The sequence below is a fragment of the Somniosus microcephalus genome, chromosome 8 (assembly GCF_052327205.1).
Source record: "Somniosus microcephalus isolate GS21.2 chromosome 8, FLI_Smic_1.0, whole genome shotgun sequence".
In the NCBI taxonomy this organism is placed as follows: domain Eukaryota; kingdom Metazoa; phylum Chordata; class Chondrichthyes; order Squaliformes; family Somniosidae; genus Somniosus; species Somniosus microcephalus.
Window position 1 is genome coordinate 26,831,200 of NC_140994.1, and position 20,391 is coordinate 26,851,590.

General features: G+C 47.4%; 1 protein-coding gene across 3 annotated transcripts in view; it reads right to left on the bottom strand.

Annotated features, from left to right (window-relative positions):
* The window catches only part of LOC147113393 (uncharacterized), a 374,107-nt gene that overhangs the window by 44,155 nt on the left and 309,561 nt on the right, over positions 1-20,391 (bottom strand). For all 3 annotated transcript variants that reach the window (XR_015079196.1, XM_085994401.1, XM_085994400.1), the window contains 2 exons: positions 17,193-17,300; positions 16,085-16,234 (listed from right to left, as the gene is read on the bottom strand). Coding sequence is in view for 2 of the 3 variants with exons in the window: in XM_085994401.1 (XP_085850527.1) it covers positions 16,085-16,234; positions 17,193-17,300 (258 nt within the window). In the remaining variant the exon portion in view is untranslated. The remainder of the gene's footprint in view (positions 1-16,084; positions 16,235-17,192; positions 17,301-20,391) is intronic.

The window sequence follows — 20,391 nt, forward strand, 5'->3', positions numbered from 1 at the left end:
GGGAAGAACGTGATGACGTCATGACGTCAGTGCTCGGAACCTTCTAGCAGTTCTAGAGAGGCTTTCAACCAGACCAGATCTATTTGCATTGTATCCAGCAGTTTACTGTTTAACTTCGTTTGTTCTTGATTCTCTGCGTCAATCTCAATTCTTCAGCTAGGAACCTCCGTTCCTACATTGGTGACCGATTTCTTCGAACAATTTTCGTTGAAGTTACATCATGGACACGAATGCCGTCACCCTCAAACTGCCGCAATTTTGGGAGCAACAACCAGCCGCGTGGTTTTTCCAGGCGGAAGCCCAATTTGCAATCCGGGGAGTAGTAGCGGATTCGACCCGTTATTATTATGTGGTCTCCACCCTCGACAGCACCACGGCCTCGCGGGTCGTCAGCCTCCTCGGGAGTCCTCTGGACGATGGCAAGTACGAAGCTTTAAAAACACGGTTACTGCAGGTTTTCGGTCTGTCCAAGTTGGAGCGCGCTCGCAGACTTATCTCCATGCCCGGCCTCGGGGACTCAAAGCCATCAGAGCTCATGAGCCAGATGCTCACGCTCTTGGGCTCGGAATCGGAATGTTTTCTGTTCCGGGAGTTGTTTCTCTGCCAGTTGCCAGAGCCAGTACAGGCGGCCTTGGCCAATTCCGTGATCACTGACTGTGCTGAACTCGCTGCAGAAGCGGATAAAATTTTCACCGTCACGCAACAATGTTGTGCGGCCACGAGGCGCCCATCCCCCACAAGGGCGAAGCCAACTCCTCCGCCAGCAGGCTGGTGTGCATACCACGCTCGTTTTGGCGTGAAAGCCCGATGCTGCCGTCCTCCCTGCAGTTTCCCCCCCCCCAAAAAAAACCTACCTCAAACCAGCAGTTTCTGAGAAGGGCGACAGGGCCTGAGGGACACGCCGGAGTTGCGATGGCCGTCGGTTCCGCAGGGAAACTCCTTTATATCACAGACTCCCTGTCAGGTCGACGTTTTCTCTGTGATACTGGCTCCCAGTGCAGTATCCTACCAGCGTCGAAGCTCGATCTTCAATCCGGCGGTCACGGTCCCTCCCTCGAGGCAGCCAATGGTGCGGCCATCCGCACATTCGGAAAGCGTAGGGTCCAGTTGCGTTTTGGTGGCCAGCATTTCGTTTGGGAGTTCATCACGGCGAAAGTCTCAGGCCATCCTGGGGGCAGATTTTTTTTGCGCCATTGGTTTTCTCGTCGACGTCCGGCACTGCCGGTTAATCAACGCGGCCACTTTTCATTTGGTCCCCTGCCACCGCAGCACCGCTGTGTCTTGGTCAGTTGCCTGTGCAGTCCCATCTCCAGATGAGTTCTCTCGTCTTCTTGGTGAGTTTCCGGAGCTCACCAGGCCCACTTTTTCTTCTTCAGTCGCAAGGCACGGTGTGGCGCACCACATTACCACGACAGGATCCCCAGTTTATGCACGGGCTTGAAGGCTGGAACCCGGTAAACTCGCAGCCGCAAAAGGTGGAGTTCCATACCATGGAGCGCCTGGGAATTATTAGACGATCGAATAATCCTTGGTCTTCACCATTACACATCGTTCCTAAACCAGGCGGCAGATGGCGACCATGCGGCGACTACAGACGCCTGAATGAAGCTACTACTCCAGATCAGTACCCGATACCAGGATTTTTCTGCCCACCTGGCAGGGAATTCCATCTTTTCCAAAGTAGACCTTGTCCGGGGGTTTCATCAAGTGCCCGTTCATCCTCAGGACGTCCCCAAAACCACTGTCATCATGCCTTTTGGGCTCTTTGAGTTCCTTCGTATGCCGTTTGGGTTGAAGAACGCAGCGCAAGCCTTCCAGCGTCTCATGGATTCTGTGTTGCGCGATCTGCCGTTCATCTTCGTCTACCTCGATGACATCCTCATCGCCAGTACCAGCAAGAAAGAGCACATTACGCACCCTTTTTTCTCGTCTCAGCCAGCATGGCCTTATCAACCCGGCCAAGTGCCAGTTTGGCTTACAAAGCATTGATTTTCTGGGACACAATCACCTCAGAAGGTGCCGTTCCGCTGGCTACGAAGGTGGAGCCAGTTACCTCATTCCCGCATCCTCAGACCATCAGGGCTCTCCAGGAATTCCTGGGGATGGTCAATTTTTAATCATTGTTTTGTCCCCAAGGCGGCCTTGTTAATGCAACCATTGTACGAGGCTCTAAAAGGTAAATCGGGTAAAGACCCCATCGGCTGGACACCCCAGATGGACCAGGCGTTCCTCAACACTAAGGACGCTTTGGCTGATGCGACCATGTTAGCACATCCTCTTCCAGGTGCAACCATCGCCCTTACCACTGATGCATCTGACTATGCCATCGGGGCAGTGCAGGAGCAATTGGTCAACGGCATGTGGCAACCACTGACTTTCTTCAGCCGCCAATTGCGGAAAAATGAACGCAAATACGTACCTTTGATAGGGAGTTGTTGGCACTTTTCCTGGCCATCCGCCATTTTCGCTTCTTACTGGAAGGACGCCCATTCACGGCTTTCGTAGACCACAAGCCACTTACGTTTGCCATGGCCAAGACAGCGGAACCATGGTCGGCTCGGCAACAACGTCATCTTACGTTCATATCAGAATTTACAACGGACATACAACATGTGTCTGGCAAGGACAACCTGGTGGCGGATTGTCTCTCCTGCGCCTCGGTCCATGCAGTCCACCTGGGAATCGACTATGTTGGTTTGGCAGAAGAACAGATGGCACACCCTGAAGTGCAGGCATACCGGACCACACCTTCCAGCTTACAAGTGGCTGATGTCAGTTTTCAGGCCGCAGGGACCACACTCCTTTGCGACATCTCGATGGGAGTCCCCCGACCAATTGTACCAGTCGAATGGCGCAGGAGAGTTTTCGACGCAATCCACGGTTTGTCGCACCCTGGTATGAGGGCTTCACAACGACTCATGGCAAAGAAGTTCGTCTGGAAAGGCATGCATCTCAACGTCCGTGACTGGGCCAATGCCTGCGTGAGTTGCCAGAAGTCCAAAATCCAACGCCATGTTAAGGCCCCAGTGGCCACTTTTCTAGTTTCAGAGCGTCGCTTCGACCATGTTCACGTGGACCTGGTTGGCCCTCTCCCTTCTTCTCGTGGTTTCACGCATCTCCTCACCGTGGTAGATCGCACCACCCGGTGGCCAGAGGCAATTCCTTTGGTTGCCACCACAGCGGCGGACGTTTCCAGAGCCTTCATCTCGTCATGGGTGGCTCGGTTCGGGGTACCGGCCGACATCTCCGACCGAGGACCTCAATTTACCTCGGAACTTTGGAATGCCGTGGCTCAGGGTTTGGGTAACAAGCTTCATCGCACCACCGCCTATCATCCACAGGCAAACGGTCTGTGCGAGAGATTTCACAGGTCCCTTAAAGCTGCACTGCGTGCTAGTCTTCGTGGGACTGGTTGGGTGGACAGGCTCCCTTGCGTGCTGCTGGGTCTTCGCACGGCTCCTAAGGACGACCTGCAATCTTCTTCTGCAGAACTGGTTTACGGCCAACCACTCAGAGTTCCTGGCGATTTTCTTTCTCCTCACAGGGAACCCTGGTCCGCAGCTCAGCAGCTCATCAGCCACCAAGAGGCGGCTAAGAATTTCATCCAAGTGCCTACGTCTCATCACGACCTGCAGCGCTCCCATGTCCCGGTGGAGCTTAAGAACGCCGAATACGTTTTCATTCGTCAAGATGCTCAGAGACCCGCTCAAACCGCCTTACACTGGTCCGTTCCGCGTCATCTCGTCAGGCGACAAGTCTTTCACAGTCGACGTCGGCGGTAAGCCTGACCACATCTCCATCGACCGGTTAAAACCAGCTCATCTGGATCTGAGCGAGCCAGTCGTCACCGCTCAACCGCCTCATCGTGGGCGTCCACCGTCGACCGTCGGTCCAGTACAGCCACAGTCAGCCGTTGGGTCGCCCGTACCCGCCTCCTCGGGTCAACCACAGCTAGCCACTTCTCCTATGCCTGCGGCACCATCCCAACCATGGCCAACTGTCAGTTCGTCTTCTAGTGCTCCGTTCCAGTTGCCAGAGTATCGAAGTCGGTCGGACAGACTCGTCAGACCCCCTTCTCGTCTTACCTTTTCTGTTAAAGACAATTCTGGGGGGGCGTATGTGGCGGAGCCACCAGGGGATTGAGGACAATTGTTTATAATTCCTTTAACAGCAATGTAGTGCAACCGGGGGCTGCACCTTTAGTGTATCTGTTAACTGTACTATGGCTTCTTTCCTTTACTCCGCGTGATGACGTCATGACGCCCGTCACATGATCCCCCAACGGCGGGAAGAACGTGATGACGTCAGTGCTCGGAACCTTCTAGCAGTTCTAGAGAGGCTTTCAACCAGACCAGACCTATTTGCATTGTATCCAGTTTACTGTTTAACTTCGTTTGTTCATTAAATTTTATTGTTTTTGATTCTCTGCGTCGATCTCAATTCTTCAGCTAGGAACCTCTGTTCCTACAACTTCATAATTTTTTTTTTTTTTTTTTTTTTAAAAAGCTAGATTTTCCTTTCCCTTAAAAGTTTTTAAAACATTTGTTCTTGGGATGTGGGTGATGCTGGTAAGGCCGCATTTATTGCCCATCCCCAGTTACCCTGAGAAAGTGAGGATGGACCTTCTCCTAAAGCTGCTGCAGTTCTTGTAGTGATGGTACTCCCATAATGGGGTTAGATAGGAAATTACAGGATATTGACCCAGCAATGATGAAGAAATGGGGATGTGTGTGCAAGTCAGGATGGACGAGAACATAGATGTGAGGATATTCCCATGTCATTGCTGCTGTTGTCCTCATCAGTGGTAGAGGTCGCAGGGGAGGGAGGTGCTGTTAAAGTAATTCTGGTAAGTTGCTGCTGAACTGCATCCTGTAGATTGTATATACTGCATCGTGCATCATACATAGTGCGCTGGTGATGGAGGGGGTTGGATATTGAATCCAGTGGCAGGGCCACCGATCGACCGAATGGTGTCTAGCTTCTTAAGTGTTGTTGCGATTGCAGTCATCCGGGTGAATGACCAAATTAACGTACGAACCGGGGTCAAGCAAGGCTGTGTCATCGCATCAACACTCTTCTCGATCTTCCTTGCTGCAATGCTCCATCTCACCCTCAGTAAGCTCCCCACTGGAGTGGAGCTAATTTACAGAACAAACGGGAAACTGTTCAACCTCCGTCGCCTCCAGTCCAGATCCAAGGTCGTCCCATCCTCTGTTGTCGAATTGCAGCATGCAGACGACGCTTGCGTCTGCGCTCACTCGGAGGTCAAACTCCAAACCATCGTCAACACCTTCACCGAAGTGTACGACAGCATGAGCCTTACACTAAACATCCGTAAGACAAAGGTCCTCTACCAACCTGCCCCCGCCACACAGTACTGCCCCCCGATTATCAAAATCCACAAGGCCTTGGACAACGTGAACCACTTTCCATACCTCAGGAGCCTACTATCAACAAGGGCAGATGTTGATGACGAAGTCCAACACCGCCTTCAGTGTGCCAGTGCAGCCTTCGATTGCCTGAGGAAGAGAGTGTTTGAAGACCAGGACCTCAAACCCGGCACTAAGCTCATGGTCTACAGAGCAGCAGTTATACCCGCCCTGCTGTATGCCTCAGAGGCATGGACCATGTACAGCAGGCACCTCAAAGCACTGGAGAGGTACCACCAACACTGCCTCCGCAAGATCCTGCAAATCTATTGGCAGGATAGGCGCACCAACGTCAGTGTTCTCGCTCAGGCCTACATCCCCAGCGTCGAAGCTTTGACCACACTCGATCAGCTCCGATAGACGGGTCACATTGCCCGCATGCCCGATACGAGACTTCCGAAACAAGCGCTCTACCGGAGCTTCAGCACGGCAAGAGAGCCCCAGGTGGGCAGAGGAAACGCTTCAAGGACACCCTCAAAGCCTCCTTGAAAAAGTGTAACATCCCTGATGTAAGAAAAAGGAGACTTACCATCAAGTAACTTTAAAGTAAGCTTTAAGTAACTTATAAACACACTATATACAAGAGAGGTCTTTACCATGCCTCTGGTAGAAGCCTCTTACAATACTGAACAGACCAGTATTTATACCAGTCCAACAGGAAGTGAGGTATGTACACAGTTCATAGTTCACAGGAAGTGATGACATAACTTCCCGGAAGTTAGCATTTTTATCACATTCTTCCCTCCTGCAGGATTAGGAGGCTGTGGTCTACCTTTTGGTCCGCAGCCGCCGAACAAGGAAGAGTCGCACCCGTTTGGATTCCCGTCGTAGAGGGTCGCTGGTCCGCTTACATGCGGTTGGCCATTGGTCAGAGTCTGTGTGGCCTGGATTGCCCTGTGAAGGGTCGGGGAGATCATGGCTTCGAGTACGAGCCCCAATAGGTTCAAAGTCGGACTGCCTCTGTTCAGAGGGAGGTGCAGAGCTGGTCTGTGGCGGATCAGTACTTTCATGCGCGGTACTGGGAGGGTCGCAACCTTGAGCACGGGGTTCTACCGGCACCAAGCTAGTTGGTGTCCGATCAGGATCCTGGAGAGGGGTACCCGATAGGTCCCAAGAGTTTCCTGGTGAAATGCCATCACCCGATGTCCCACTAGGTCCTGGTGGGCAGGGAGCCAGATCCCGTAATGATACGGTAGATTCTCGGCCGTCGGAATATCGTATGTTTGCATAGGTGGGGTTGGCATCGGTTAGTTCGACCTCGTCTACAAGAGGGTCATTTTTAGACGTCCGGACGTATCTTCGGAGTAATACAGGTCCAGGAGTAGTTAGCCATGACGGGAGTGATGTCCCATGAGATGAGCGATGCTGGAATCCAAAGAACCGCTCATGAGGTGTAGTATTTGTGGCTGTAGAAAGCAGGGACCTTAGAGTGCAATGCATCCGGAAGCACTGTTTCCCATTGCTGGTCTGGTAGGCCCCGAGATCTTAAAGCGAGACGTACGGAATTCCAGATGATACCGTTATACCTCTCTACCTGCCCATTTCCGATGGGATGGTATGGTGTTGTTTTGCTTGTAGCAATTCCCCGTTCTGAGAGGTAGTCCTTGAGTTCCCTTGACATAAAGGATGGACCCCGATCTGAGTGAATATAAGCCGGCATGCCACAGAGAGAAAATACCTGCTCAAGGCAGCAGATTACTGTGGACGCCAGCATATTGGAGCAGGGGAAGGCAAACGGAAAACGTGAATATTCGTCGATCATGGTGAGCAAATATGTGTTCCGAGTTGAAGAGGGCACTGGGCCCTTAAAATCGATGCTAAGTCGTTGCATCGGTTGGGTTGCATGTATGAGTATACCATCTGAGGGGCGGAAGAACTGAGGTTTTAATTCCGCACAAAGCCGGCATTCTGAGCATATTTTCTTTACATCTCCAGTGGAAAAAGGGAGATTCCGTGATCGTACGAAATGTAGCATGCGCGTAATGCCAGGATGGCACAAACCATTGTGGACATCCATGAGAGTGGAGGATGACATAGTGGAGCAGAATGCCCGTGTGAGGGTGTCCGGGGCCACATTCTCCTTGCCAGGCCGATAGAGAATGGTATAACCAAAAGAGGCCAGTTCCATCCTCCAAAGTTGTATTTTATTATTCTTAATTTTGGTTCGTTTTCGATTATCGAGCATGAAGGCGACTGATCGTTGGTCCGTGATCAATGTAAAGTGCTGGCGAGCTAGAAAATGGTTCCACTTCCGTACTGCCTCTATGATGGCTGTGGCTTCTTTCTCAACCGGAGGATAATGTAGCTCGGCACCTTGTAAGGTCCTGGACATAAATGCTACAGGACGACCTTCCTGATTCAGAGTAGCCGAGATCGCCACCTCCGAGGCATCACATTCAACCACGAAAGGGAGATTCTCATCGATGGAGTGAAGAGCCGCTTTCTCCAACTGTTTTTTGAGAAGGTTAAAGGCTGCAACAGCCGCTGTTCCCAGTGGAAATGATCTAGCATGCAGCAAGGGTTGGATTTTGTCCGAAAAATGAGGAATCCATTTAGCGTAGTATGCAAACAGACCGAGAGCCCGACGTAAAGAAGCCGGATTCTTAGGTGACGGGAGCTCTTGGAGCGGGCGAAGTCTTTCTGGGTCTGGCTTAATGGTACCATTGCCTACGCAGTAGCCAAGGATGTTGATGGTCGGTTGCGACTCAACAGATTTGGATTCATTCAGGGTCAAATTACGGCGATGGAGGGCATCCCGAAATTTTTGGAGGTTGGAGTCGTGTTCCTGTTGATCGTGACCTGCAATGGTAATGTTATCAAGATAGGGAAAAGTGTCCCTTAGGTTTTCCTGCTTAACCAGGCCATCCATTGCCCGTTGAAAGGCAGCCACTCCATTAGTAACCCCGAATGGGAGGCGACGAAATTGGTACAGCCGTCCATTAGCCTCAAAGGCTGTGTACTGCTTATCTGAGACCTTCAAGGGTAACTGATGATAGGCACTTTTTAAATCGTAAGTTGAGAACACTTTGTATTCGGCCAGTTTATTAACCATATCATCAATGCGTGGCAATGGGTAGGCGTCCAAGTCGGTATATTGATTGATGGTTTGCGAATAATCGATGCATAGTCGCTGTTTGTGAGGTTTTAGAGGGTTCTTGACAATGACGACTTGAGCCCGCCAGGGCGACGAACATGGTTCAATGATATCCTCTGCTAGAAGTCGAGAGATTTCAGCCGCAATAAAAGATTGGTCTTCCTGATTAAAGCGCCGCGATTTCGTTATTATCGGTTGGCATTGAGGCGGAATACTGGCAAATAATGAGGGTTCATCAAGTGAAGCTGCTGATAATGCACAAAAAGGTAATTTAGACGGTATATTAGAAATAGTAAGTCCGGGTTTGGATCCACCAAACTCAATGGTGAGTTTCTTATGCTGTTTTTGGAAGTCCAGCCCTAAGAGGAGATCACTACATAAGTCCTTGAGCACCGAAAGTCGGGTGGAGGGATACATACGACCATGAAGTGTCATATCAACAACACAAAAGCCGGAGATTCTGGTATTAAGTGATGACTGGGCCATCGCAATTGCCTGGTCCGATGGGAAGACATGTAGTTTCAATTTCGCAACAATCTGTTCCTTAATGAAACTATCAGTACTTCCTGAGTCAATTAAGGCATCTAAGGTATGCCCTTTAATTGAAATTGTTGTGGCTGCCTGAGACAGGTTCTGTGGGCAAGCAGCTGTAATTGGTGTCGTTGCACAGAGAGTGGCTAAAACTCTCGGTGTGCTTCTTCGGGAGAGAGCTCGAGAGGAAGCTTGATAGGTCCTAGCTGGAGCATCTTGATAGGCCCTAATTGGGGCAGTTCGGTAGGCCTTAGCTGGATTGGCCCTCGTAGAGGCCCTTGATAGGCAAACTTTAGCAAAGTGTCCTTTTTTCCCGCAATAACTGCAGATTGCATTGCGAGCAGGGCAGGTTTTCCTAGGGTGAAAAGCATCTCCACAAAAGAAGCATTCCTTCCTAGATTGCCAAGAGGCTGCTAAAGTGGGGTCGTCCTCCTCCTCTTCATCAGAATTAGATTCCCCCATGATAGGGTTCACCTGAGACCGCTTGAATTGTCTGGTTGCAGCTACAGTAGCAGATCGAGATCTGGGCAGCTGATAGAGGTCTGCATTTCTCTTTGCCAAATCCAGTGAACAAGCTAGGTCAAAAGCTTTTTGTAGCTCAAGTGTTTTACTTTCTAGTAGACGCTGGCGTATAAATGGAGAGGCAATCCCGCAGATGAAAGCATCACGAATCATTTCTTGGCGGTACAGCTCAGCTGAGGCTGCCTGAAAGTTACAATCTACGCTGAGCCTGCGAAGTTCTTGCAGGAATTCGTCAATTGATTCCCCTGGCCCTTGTCGGGCTGTGGCCAGTAGATGTCTAGCATAGACCTCATTTGGGGTCTTCGCATACAGTTTCTTAAGTGCCCGAATCACCTCTTCGTAATTATCCCAGTCATCAACATATTCGAACACTTTTGGGGTCACATAATTGACAAGTATCTTCAATTTAGCAGGAGCATCCGCTTTACATTCATCCAGAAAATTCTCAAAAGTACGATACCAATGCTTCCATACCCTGCCAGCTGCTGGTGTATTCGGGTCCAAGTCCAGACGAATAGGTCTAAGGATTTTCTCCATGATGGGTGGTTCCCTGGATCCTTAACTTCCGAGTTTGTCTGAAGGTCTAGTATTTGTCAGTGTAAATACTAAGTTACTTAAATTGATGTAAGAAAAAGGAGACTTACCATCAAGTAACTTTAAAGTAAGCTTTAAGTAACTTATAAACACACTATATACAAGAGAGGTCTTTACCATGCCTCTGGTAGAAGCCTCTTACAATACTGAACAGACCAGTATTTATACCAGTCCAACAGGAAGTGAGGTATGTACACAGTTCATAGTTCACAGTTCATAGTTCACAGGAAGTGATGACATAACTTCCCGGAAGTTAGCATTTTTATCACAATCCCCACCGACACCTGGGAATCCCTGGCCCAAGACCGCACAAAGTGGAGGAGAAGCATTCGGGAAGGCGCCGAACACAGAGTCTCTTCGACGGGAGCAAGCGGAAGCCGAGCACAGGCAGCGCACATCAACCCAAGCACCCCACCTGCCCCTTCAACCACCATCTGCCCCACCTGTGACAGACTGTAGGTCCCGCATTGGACTCATCAGTCACCTGCAAACTCATTTTTAATGTGGAAGCAAGTCATCCTCGGTTCTGAGGGACTGCCGAAGAGAGAGAAGAGGATATTAGAAACAGATAAGATAGGAGTAGGCCATTCGGCCCCTCGCGCCTGCTCCGCCATTCAATGAGATCATGGCTAATCATCCAAATTCAGTACCCTGTCCCTGCCTTCTCCCCATATCCCTTGATCCCTTTAGCCTTAAGAAATATATCTAACTCCTTCTTGAATATATTTAATGAATTGGCCTCCACTGCCTTCTGTGGTAGAGAATTCCACAGGTTCACCACTCTCTGGGTGAAGAAATTCCTCCGCATCTCTGTCCTAAATGGCTTACCCCTTATCCTTAGACTGTGACCCCTGGTTCTGGACTCCCCGGCCATCGGGAACATCCTTCCTGCATCTAGTCCTGTTAGAATTTTATAAGTTTCAATGAGATCCCCTCTCATTCTTCTAAACTCCAGCGAGTATAAGCCCAATCGACCCAATCTCTCCTCATACGTCATTCCTGCCATCCCAGGTATCAGTCTGGTGAATCTTCGCTGCACTCCCTCCATGGCAAGAACATCCTTCCTCAGATAAGGCGACCAAAACTGCACACAATACTCAAGGTGTGGTCTCACCAAGGCCCTGTACAACTGCAGCAAGACATCCTTGTTCCTGTACTCAAACCCTCTCGCTACGAAGGCCAACATACCATTTGCCTTCTTAACCGCCTGCTGCACCTGCATGCTTACCTTCAGCGACTGGTGCACAAGGACACCCAGGTCTCGTTGCATTTCCCCTTCTCCCAATCTATTGCCGTTCAGATAATAATCTGCCTTCCTGTTTTTGCCACCAAAGTGGATAACCTCGCATTTATCCACATTATACTGCATCTGCCATGCTTCTGCCCAATCACCCAACCTGTCTAAATCGTACTGGAGTTTCTCGGCATCCTCCTCACAGCACACACGCCCACCCAGCTTTGTGTCATCTGCAAATTTGGAGATATTACATCTAGTTCCCTTGTCTAGATCATTTATATATAGTGAATAGCTGGGGTCCAAGGACTGATCCCTGCGGTACCCCACTAGTCACTGCCTGCCACTCGGAAAAAGAGCCGTTTATTCCAACTCTTTGCTTCCTGTCTGCCAACCAGTTCTTTATCCAAGTCAGTACCTTACCCCCAATCCCACGTGCCTTAACTTTACACGCTAATCTCTTATGCCGGACCTTATCGCAAGCCTTCTGCATCAGGGCCACTGATCGAGCGAATGGTGTCTAGCTTCTCAAGTGTTGTTGCGACTGCAGTCATCCGGGTGAATGATGAATATCTCATTATACTCCTGACTTGAGCCTTGTAGATGGAGGAGAGACTTTAAAGAATTAGGAGGTGAGCCAAACAAAACTTAGTGCCCAGTCTCTAACCTGCTGTTGTAGTTGGGGTCTTTATATGGCTGGTCCACTTAAGCTTCTAGATAATGGTAACCCCAACATTCTCCCCCCCCACCCCCAACCCCCCCTTCTTAAGAATTTGATGGTGGAGGACAAAGGGAATTGGTTGGGCTCTCTTGTTCAAGATGGTCATTACCCGGCATTTCTGTGGCACAAATACTACCTGCTATTTGTCAGCCCAAGCCTGGATATTATCCAGATCCTGCTGTAGGCTGACATGGGTTGCTTCATTATCAGGATTGTGAATGGAGCCGAACACTGGAATCATCAGCAAACAACCCACTTCTGACCTTACGAAGGAGGAGAGGTCATTGATGAAGCAGATGAAGATGGTTGAGGCTTTTCTGAGGAACTCCTGCAGTGATGTCCTCGGGCTGTGATGACTGGCCTCTGACAACCACAACCGTCTTCCTTTGTCTCAGGTAGGAACTCCAGCCATTAGGGGGTTGTGCCTTTGAACCCCCTACCAACTGACCACAATTTTGCCATGTAGAACCTAGCAAAGTATTGTCTTATAATTCACTGGAAAGCTGACTTTAATTGAAATATTTACATAACGGTTGCAGAGCAGAAACAGCTGAAAAAAGATAGGACATGCAATAGGAACTGTTATAATAAAAACTTTCACAGGAGCTCAGGGAGCAAGAAGGCATGTGAAGCAAGTCAAGTTCAACTTTGTGATGAGGATGGTTTGAAGAGTCCTAGTTGCTAGATTTGAAGGTTTAAAAATAGTACAAAACGAAATATCGGAGAGATCAGTAGGCACCAAGGGTGGGCTGCTCATACCCATCATTATATTACCAACTGTATCTACAGGTCCTGGCACATCTCCCAACAATGACAATGAGGAATTGGCTCTACAGGCATGGAGCCATTACAGATCCATGCCATTGGCTGCTTTGCCATAAGACTGCTCTGCCAGGGACAGCCAAAGTCACCTTCTCCCTCAAATTTTTTATCCTCATCGCCTTCCAGGCATGCTGCGCTGCTGTCCTCTGGGGAAGGTACCCAGGGGTGGCAAACAGGTCAGCCCTCCGCATACATACCTCATGCAGCATCACTTCTACTTCGCCAGACGTCAACAACAGCTTGTATTTATAGAGCGCCTTTAATGTAGTAAAATGTCTCAAGGCGCTTCACAGGAGCATTATAAAACAAAATTTGACACCAAGCCACAGGGGTTATTAGGGCAGATGAGGGTTAAAGAGGTAGGTTTAAAGGAGTATCTTGGAGGAAAGATAGGCAGAGAGGTTTAGGGAGGGAATTTCAGAGCTTAGGGCCTCAGCAGCTGAAGGCACGGCTGCCAATGGTGGAGCAAATAAAAATCAGGGATGTGCAAGAGGCCAGAATTGGAGTAACGCAGAAATCTGAGGGTTGTAGGTTAGAGATAGGGAGAGGTGAGGCCATGGAGGGATTTGAAAACAAGGTTGAGAATTTTAAAATAGAGGTGTTGCTTAATCGGGATGGGTGAACGGGACTTGGTGCAAGTTAGGATATGGGCAGCAGAGTTTAGATAAGCTTAAGTTTACAGAGGGTGGAAGATGGGAGGTTGGCCAGGAGTGCGCTGGAATAGTCAAGTCTAGTGGTAACAAAGGTATGGATGAGGGTTTCAGCAGGAGATAAGCTGAAGCAGGGATAGAGTCAGGCGCTGTTATGGAGGTGGAAATAGACAGCCTTTGTGATACGTGGTCGGAAACTCATCTTCGGGTGAAATATGACACCAAGGTTATGAACAGTCTGGTTCACCCTCAGACAGTTGCCAGGGAGAGGGATGGAGTCGGTGGCTAGGGAACGGAGTTTGTGGCCAGGACCAAAGATAATGGCTTCAGTCTTCCCAATATTTAGTTGGAGGAAATTTCTGCTCATCCCGTACTAGATGTCGGATAAGCAATCTGACAATTTGGAGACAGTGGCGGGGTTGAGAGAGGTGGTGGCGAGGTTGAACTTGGGTGTTGTCAGCGAGCATGTGGAAACCTGATGTTTTTTTTCGGATGACGTCGCCGAGGAGCAGCATGTAGATGAGAAATCGGAGGGGGGCCAAGGAATGCTCCTTGGGGGACACCAGAGGTAACGCCGCAGGAGTGGGAAGAGAAGCCATTGCAGGCGATTCTCTGGCTACGATTAAATAGAGAAGAATGGAACCAGGGAAGTGCAGTCCCACCCAGCTGGACGGCGGAGGAGAGGCGTTGGAGGAGGATGGCGTCAAAGACTGCAGACAGGTCTAGCAGGACAAGGAGGGATAGTTTACCATGCCCGGTGCAGCGCCTTGGGACATTTTACTATGTTAAAAGCGCTATTTAAATATAAGTTGTTGTTGTCATTTGTGACTTTGATAAGAGCTGGTTCAGTACTGTGGATGGAGCAGAAACCTGATTGGAGGGATTCAAACATGGAGTTCCGAGAAAGACGGGCACGGATTTGGGAGGCCACAGCACGTTCAAGGGCGGTTGGAGATGGAGCAGTAGTTTGCAAGGACAGAGGGGGTCAAGGGTTTTTTTTTGAAGAGGGGATGATAACGGCAGATTTGAAGGAGTGGGGGGACAGTACCGGAGGAGAGGGACTAGTTATCAATATCAGAAGCCTCGGATGCTGAGCCACTCCATCTACTTGCTCACGGACGGTTTCTGGCTGCCATATTTATTGTCCCAGCCACATTTTGTTTTACCCCAAACACCCTTTAAAAAGTTCGAAATATCCATTTAAAATATCTGCAACCGGTTTGAAGGCTATTAAAAAAGTGTTTCCCCATTTAATTTTCCCTGCAGCTGGTGTGTGCAGTTCCCCTTACCCAATGACCAGCTGCCACCAAGTTCAACTTAGTGATGGGGGTTGGTTCTGAAGTGCTCCAACCGCAATATTTCATGGTTGAAGTTGTACAAAAAAAAGCAGAGGAGAAAGTGGTCTGCTTCGGCTAGGATCGGACTGCAAACTCATTGGGGGTGATTTTGCCAATGGGGGCGCATTGGAGGGGAGACTGCTGCTTGGCGGGTCGATGTCCTGCCTCCATCGATTTGTGGCCAACCCACGCTATTTTCCCTTGATTGACCTAGTTAAGCCCGTCCAGCGGGTTTAGCAGGCCAAGCAAGGGAAAGCCGGTTACAGAGAACGTCAGCGTATGATTCCGTGAAGCTGTCAAACACTGACTTTCTCTGGAGTTTGATGAGTTCTTGAATTCAAGACCTCATCAAACCTCTTTCTTTTGCAGAAATGAGATGGTTGTTGCATTGGAGAATGTAACGGCCATCTGTCATCTCTACCGCAGAGGTGCGAGACTCTCTGCATACCCACCGACTGAAGCCTGCAGGAAGAAACAAAGGTAAGTACACTTTTTCTAACACTTTACACTTACCTCACATATTCACCTCTCCACACTTGCACCCATCACTCACCTCCACAGCACACTTTTGGACCCCGCAGACCCACTACTCGCCTCGGTAACCCTGGCGGGGTTCGGAGCCTTCGGGAAGCCCGCAGTTTTGTGGGTAAAATGGGGATAATCCTCTTAACTGCCTGTTAACTACCAGTCAAGATGGCATGGAGGCAGGTTGGGCACCCACCCCCAAATTCTGCCATTTTCCCAGCAGTCCTGCCTCCATACCCGCCTCCCCAGGGCTGGCAAGATCACCCCCATGCTTTCAGAATGGGCAGGGAGGTTATCTGCATATTTAACTAGGGTCACGCTTGGGTAATTCTGCTAGATCAGGCCCAGCTGGAAATTGCGGAGAACAAAATTTACTGCTTTTATTTTTTTAAATCCAGGAAAATGTATTCTCTTACTATAAGCCCACAGCTTCTCTCCAACTGATGGCTTTTAATGGGTCATTTTGCATTACTGAGTCCTTTGAAGATGTCACAGACTGATTGTTATTATTGTAATAAATCTACTGGTTCTCGAAAGACTGACTGAAGCAGCCCTGAATGTGCATTTTTCTGTTTTGTTTGTCTTTACACACGCTGAACCTTCTGGAATTAAGTTGGTAGCTTACCTGTAAAGAGTAAACTACAGAGGCAAACATCTGGAAATCACTAACAAACTGCCAGGAGACACAGTTCACCAGCTCGGCCATCAAAACAACGTAACGTAACACCACGGCATCCAACTTCCCACACAAAATATGACCAAATACGGCAATCAGCTGTGAATACAAAGAACAGAAATTGGATAAACTAAAATACGCAGATTACTAAAAAGGACAGGGGGGGAAAGGACACATCAAAAAATAATGAATCTGGAAACATTGGAGGGAAAAGCAGGCGGTCAACAAAACTTATTTTCAATGGGAAACTGCCCTGCTGCTATTTTTAAGTCTGGTGTAAAGGCTTTCTCTACATCACTCAATATATCTTTGTACAACTAACAGATTTGCTCATGGCAAGTAGGAAGACACGAACCACTATTTTTATAATGACTGGAGAGTTATACCATGTAATGCACAATGTATTATCCTGCTAATAAGGTGGAACTGTGTGTTATATAGCCTTTACCTTTAAGGCTGCAGAGTCTTATTGCTGTAAATAGGCAGGTCCTGAGGTCAATGAGGGGCTAATTCCTATTAGGAGCTTTCTGGTCAGTTGGAGGATATTGTTTCTCCTTAGATTGATCACTACTTGCAAGTCCTTCGTCCCCCCCCCCCCCCCACACACAGACCCGCAAACAAAAAAGCAGGAAATTACATATGTATTTTTAAGATTGCTTTGTATCTGTAACAGATGTGCCAACCACAGTGCCTGCTAAATGGAAAATTTTTATAGATGGGTAGAGAGATACTTTGGAACATATCCAACTGAAAAGTGGACATAAAAATATCCATTGGTTAAAATGTGACTATTTTGACCAATCCATTTTAAGCAACGGATACCTTTACGCCCATTATTCAGCTAAAAAAAGAGCCCAAAGTGTGTCCATGTGTTACACAATTTTTTCTATAAGTCTTGCAGAAACAAAATGACTGATCCTTTTATAGCCTTCCAAAAACAGAGTTGTTACAGGAATAATTTGATACATGCTCAATCAAGTTAAACTACTTTGAAGTATTTTATCTTCACCCAATTGAAAGGTAAGTATTTATAACAAGCATCATTTTGGGGGCTTACCCTGTTCGTTGGTGCATGTTTCTCTATAGCAGTCAGAAAGTCAAATAGTGACAAGTTGCTGACGTCTTCCGCAATATAGTAATCTTTAAAGAGTGCACCGAGGGCATCCTGTAACAATGAAGCTCAGAGTTACGAAACATGCCAAGAAAATTCACATCAATAAAAAAGAAAGTTGAACATTGTTAACAAAAATAAAATTGCTTACCCATATTTAAGTGAAAGTTTTTATTATTTGCTTTATATTTTGCCCAATAAACATTTAGGATAGCAGCCCACCTTAAAACTTCACTGATCTGTGATAAAAATATAAATAAGACAAATGAGGGAACATGGCCATCCAAAGTCAGACAGGATAGTCAGCCCTGGGAATATATTCCCTTCCCATGTAGTATCAAGCTTCAAACTGCGGGGAAAATAATCAAGCCATAGGAACAGGACACCCATCACATGGTGTCACAGACAGTAGAAATCTTTCACTTCCAGCACAGATCCAAAATGGTAGGATTTCTTAAGGGTCCTTCTCTTTGTTGTGTTTGACAAAAATCACTATATTTGCAGCTTTTCCCACAAACATGCAACATTCTCTTCAAATGAAATAAGAACATAAGAACATAAGAAATAGGAGCAGGAGTAGGCCATACGGCCCCTCGGGCCTGCTCCGCCATTCAATAGGATCATGGTTGATCTGAATCTAGACTCACGTCCACTTCCCTGCCCTCTCCCCGTAACCCCTAATTCCCTTATCTGCTAGGAAAATGTCTATCTCCATTTTAAATTTATTTAATGTTGCAGCTTCCACAGCTCCCCGGGGTAGCAAATTCCACAGATTTATTACCCTCCGAGTGAAGAAGTTTCTCCTCATCTCAGTTTTGAAAAGGCAGCCCCTTATTCTAAGATTATGCCCCCTAGTTCTAGTCTCACCCATCAGTGGAAACATCCTCACTGCATCCACCCGATCAAGCCCCCTCACAATCTTATATGTTTCGATAAGATCGCCTCTCATTCTTCTGAACTCCAATGAGTAGAGTCCCAACCTACTCAACCTTTCCTCATACGTCAACCCCCTCATCTCTGGAATCAACCGAGTGAACCTTCCCTGAACCGCCTCGAGAGCAAGTATATATTTTCTTAAATATGGAAACCAAAACTGCACGCAGTATTCCAGGTGTGGCCTCACCAATACCCTGTATAACTGCAGCAAGACTTCCCTGTTTTTATACTCCATCCCCCTTGCAATAAAAGCCAAGATTCCATTGGCCTTCCTGATCACCTGCTGCACCTGCATACTAACTTTTTGTGTTTCATGCACCAGGACCCCCAGATCCCTTTGTACTGTAGCACTTTGCAGTTTCTCTCCATTTAGATAATAACTTGCTCTTTGATTTTTTCTGCCAAAGTGTATAACCTCCCACTTTCCAACATTATATTCCATTTGCCAAATCTCTGCCCACTCACTTAGCCTGTCTATGTCCTTTTGCAGGTTTTTTATGTCCTCCTCACTCACTGCTTTCCCTCCCATCTTTGTATCGTTGGCAAACTTGGATATGTTGCACTCGGTCCCTTCCTCCAAATCGTTAATATAGATTGTAAAGAGTTGGGGTCCCAGCACTGACCTCTGCGGAACACCACTAGTTACTGATTGCCAGCCCGAGAACGAACCATTTATCCCAACTCTTTGTTTTCTGTTAGATAGCCAATCTTCCACTCATGCCAGTATATTACCCCCAATCCCGTGATTTTTTATCTTGATCAGTAATCTTTTGTGTGGAACCTTGTCAAATGCCTTTTGGAAGTCCAAATACACTACATCAACTAAAAAAACACTGCTTGAACATCAGGGGATTATTCCTGTTTCTGTCCCCCATCCAACATCTCTGAGAAGGAGATAGGTGGCCTGTTCCTGGCTTTTCTTGAGCAGGTTTCATGATGTGACTGTTCTTTCTCTTCAACTTTCAGTGCTCCCTCCTGGCATGCACCTCATCTTTATATGGTGCCTCTGCTAATGACCCCGTTGAATGGGTGAATGGTTTCTCTGGTCTATTGGATGTCTGTAAATTGCCTGATCAATTAAATCTTCATTTCACACTGTCTTCCAATCACTGCTTACATCTCCAATCAGTGTGATATTCTACTTTCAATAAACAAACATGACTGCTGCATAATATGGAATTGAAGGATTTTGACATTTGATTCACATTGCTAACACTTGTCCTTAACTAGGAAGAATGCAAGACTGGAAATTACATTGTGTTAGCTTAATCCTTTCATATCAAATTTCACTGTCTGCTATTTTAACAGAGGTGTTAACCCATTTAATTGAAACAGATTAGCACTTACGCTAAAATAGTTGACAAAGTAATTTGACATGAATGCTTTTAGCATCTGTCTGATAATATCTCAGACAGTAATTTCTAGCCTATACATTGGTACCTGATTATAGTTTCAACCTGCTATTATAAATTAGCTGCTAAAACAAGAGAAAAAGTTACACAAATTATCTAAAATGATAATCATGATAAATTATAACACTTGTGTCTTTCTCATCCCTTCTCTTTTTTGTTGTTGTTTCTGATGTTGTAATCCTAACAATGGGGAATGCATTAATCCCTTTTGTAGAAAACTAGTACTTGAGCTGTAGCTCACATCCCATCAGATAGAACAGATTTAATTAGAGTTAAATCTCTTTAAAAATTCATGAATTTCTCCTCCCCTTGTTTTAAAAAAAAACGCACACACGATTAAGCAACAGTGTGATCCTTGCACTGTACAGTAAAAGACCCAAGAAAATAAATAACTGTTTATGTAAATAGCAGGCGGCTGTTTACTGACAGAAGAAAAAAGGGCCTTGGATACCCCATCAGCTTAGCAAGCTGGGACAAAGGGATGTCTTATAACAACTTCAGAGTTATTACACTGATTACCAACTACAACTCATTAAGCAGAGCCTAACCTTTTCTTCATATGCAAAGTGGGAACGCTGTTGTGTCCCAGATTCAGAACAGCAGATTTTGTTCTTGCTTTGATTAAAAAGGAAAGGAATGGGATTTTCCACTTCAACTGAGCCAGCAGGAAAGGAGGACACGGATTAATTACCTTAAACAAACAACAAAGTTTGTCCGAGACTGGCACTTTAATGATCTGCTCACAAAGATAAGGGGAGAGGGCTTGCAGAAAGACAACATTAGGGGGAGCATTACCT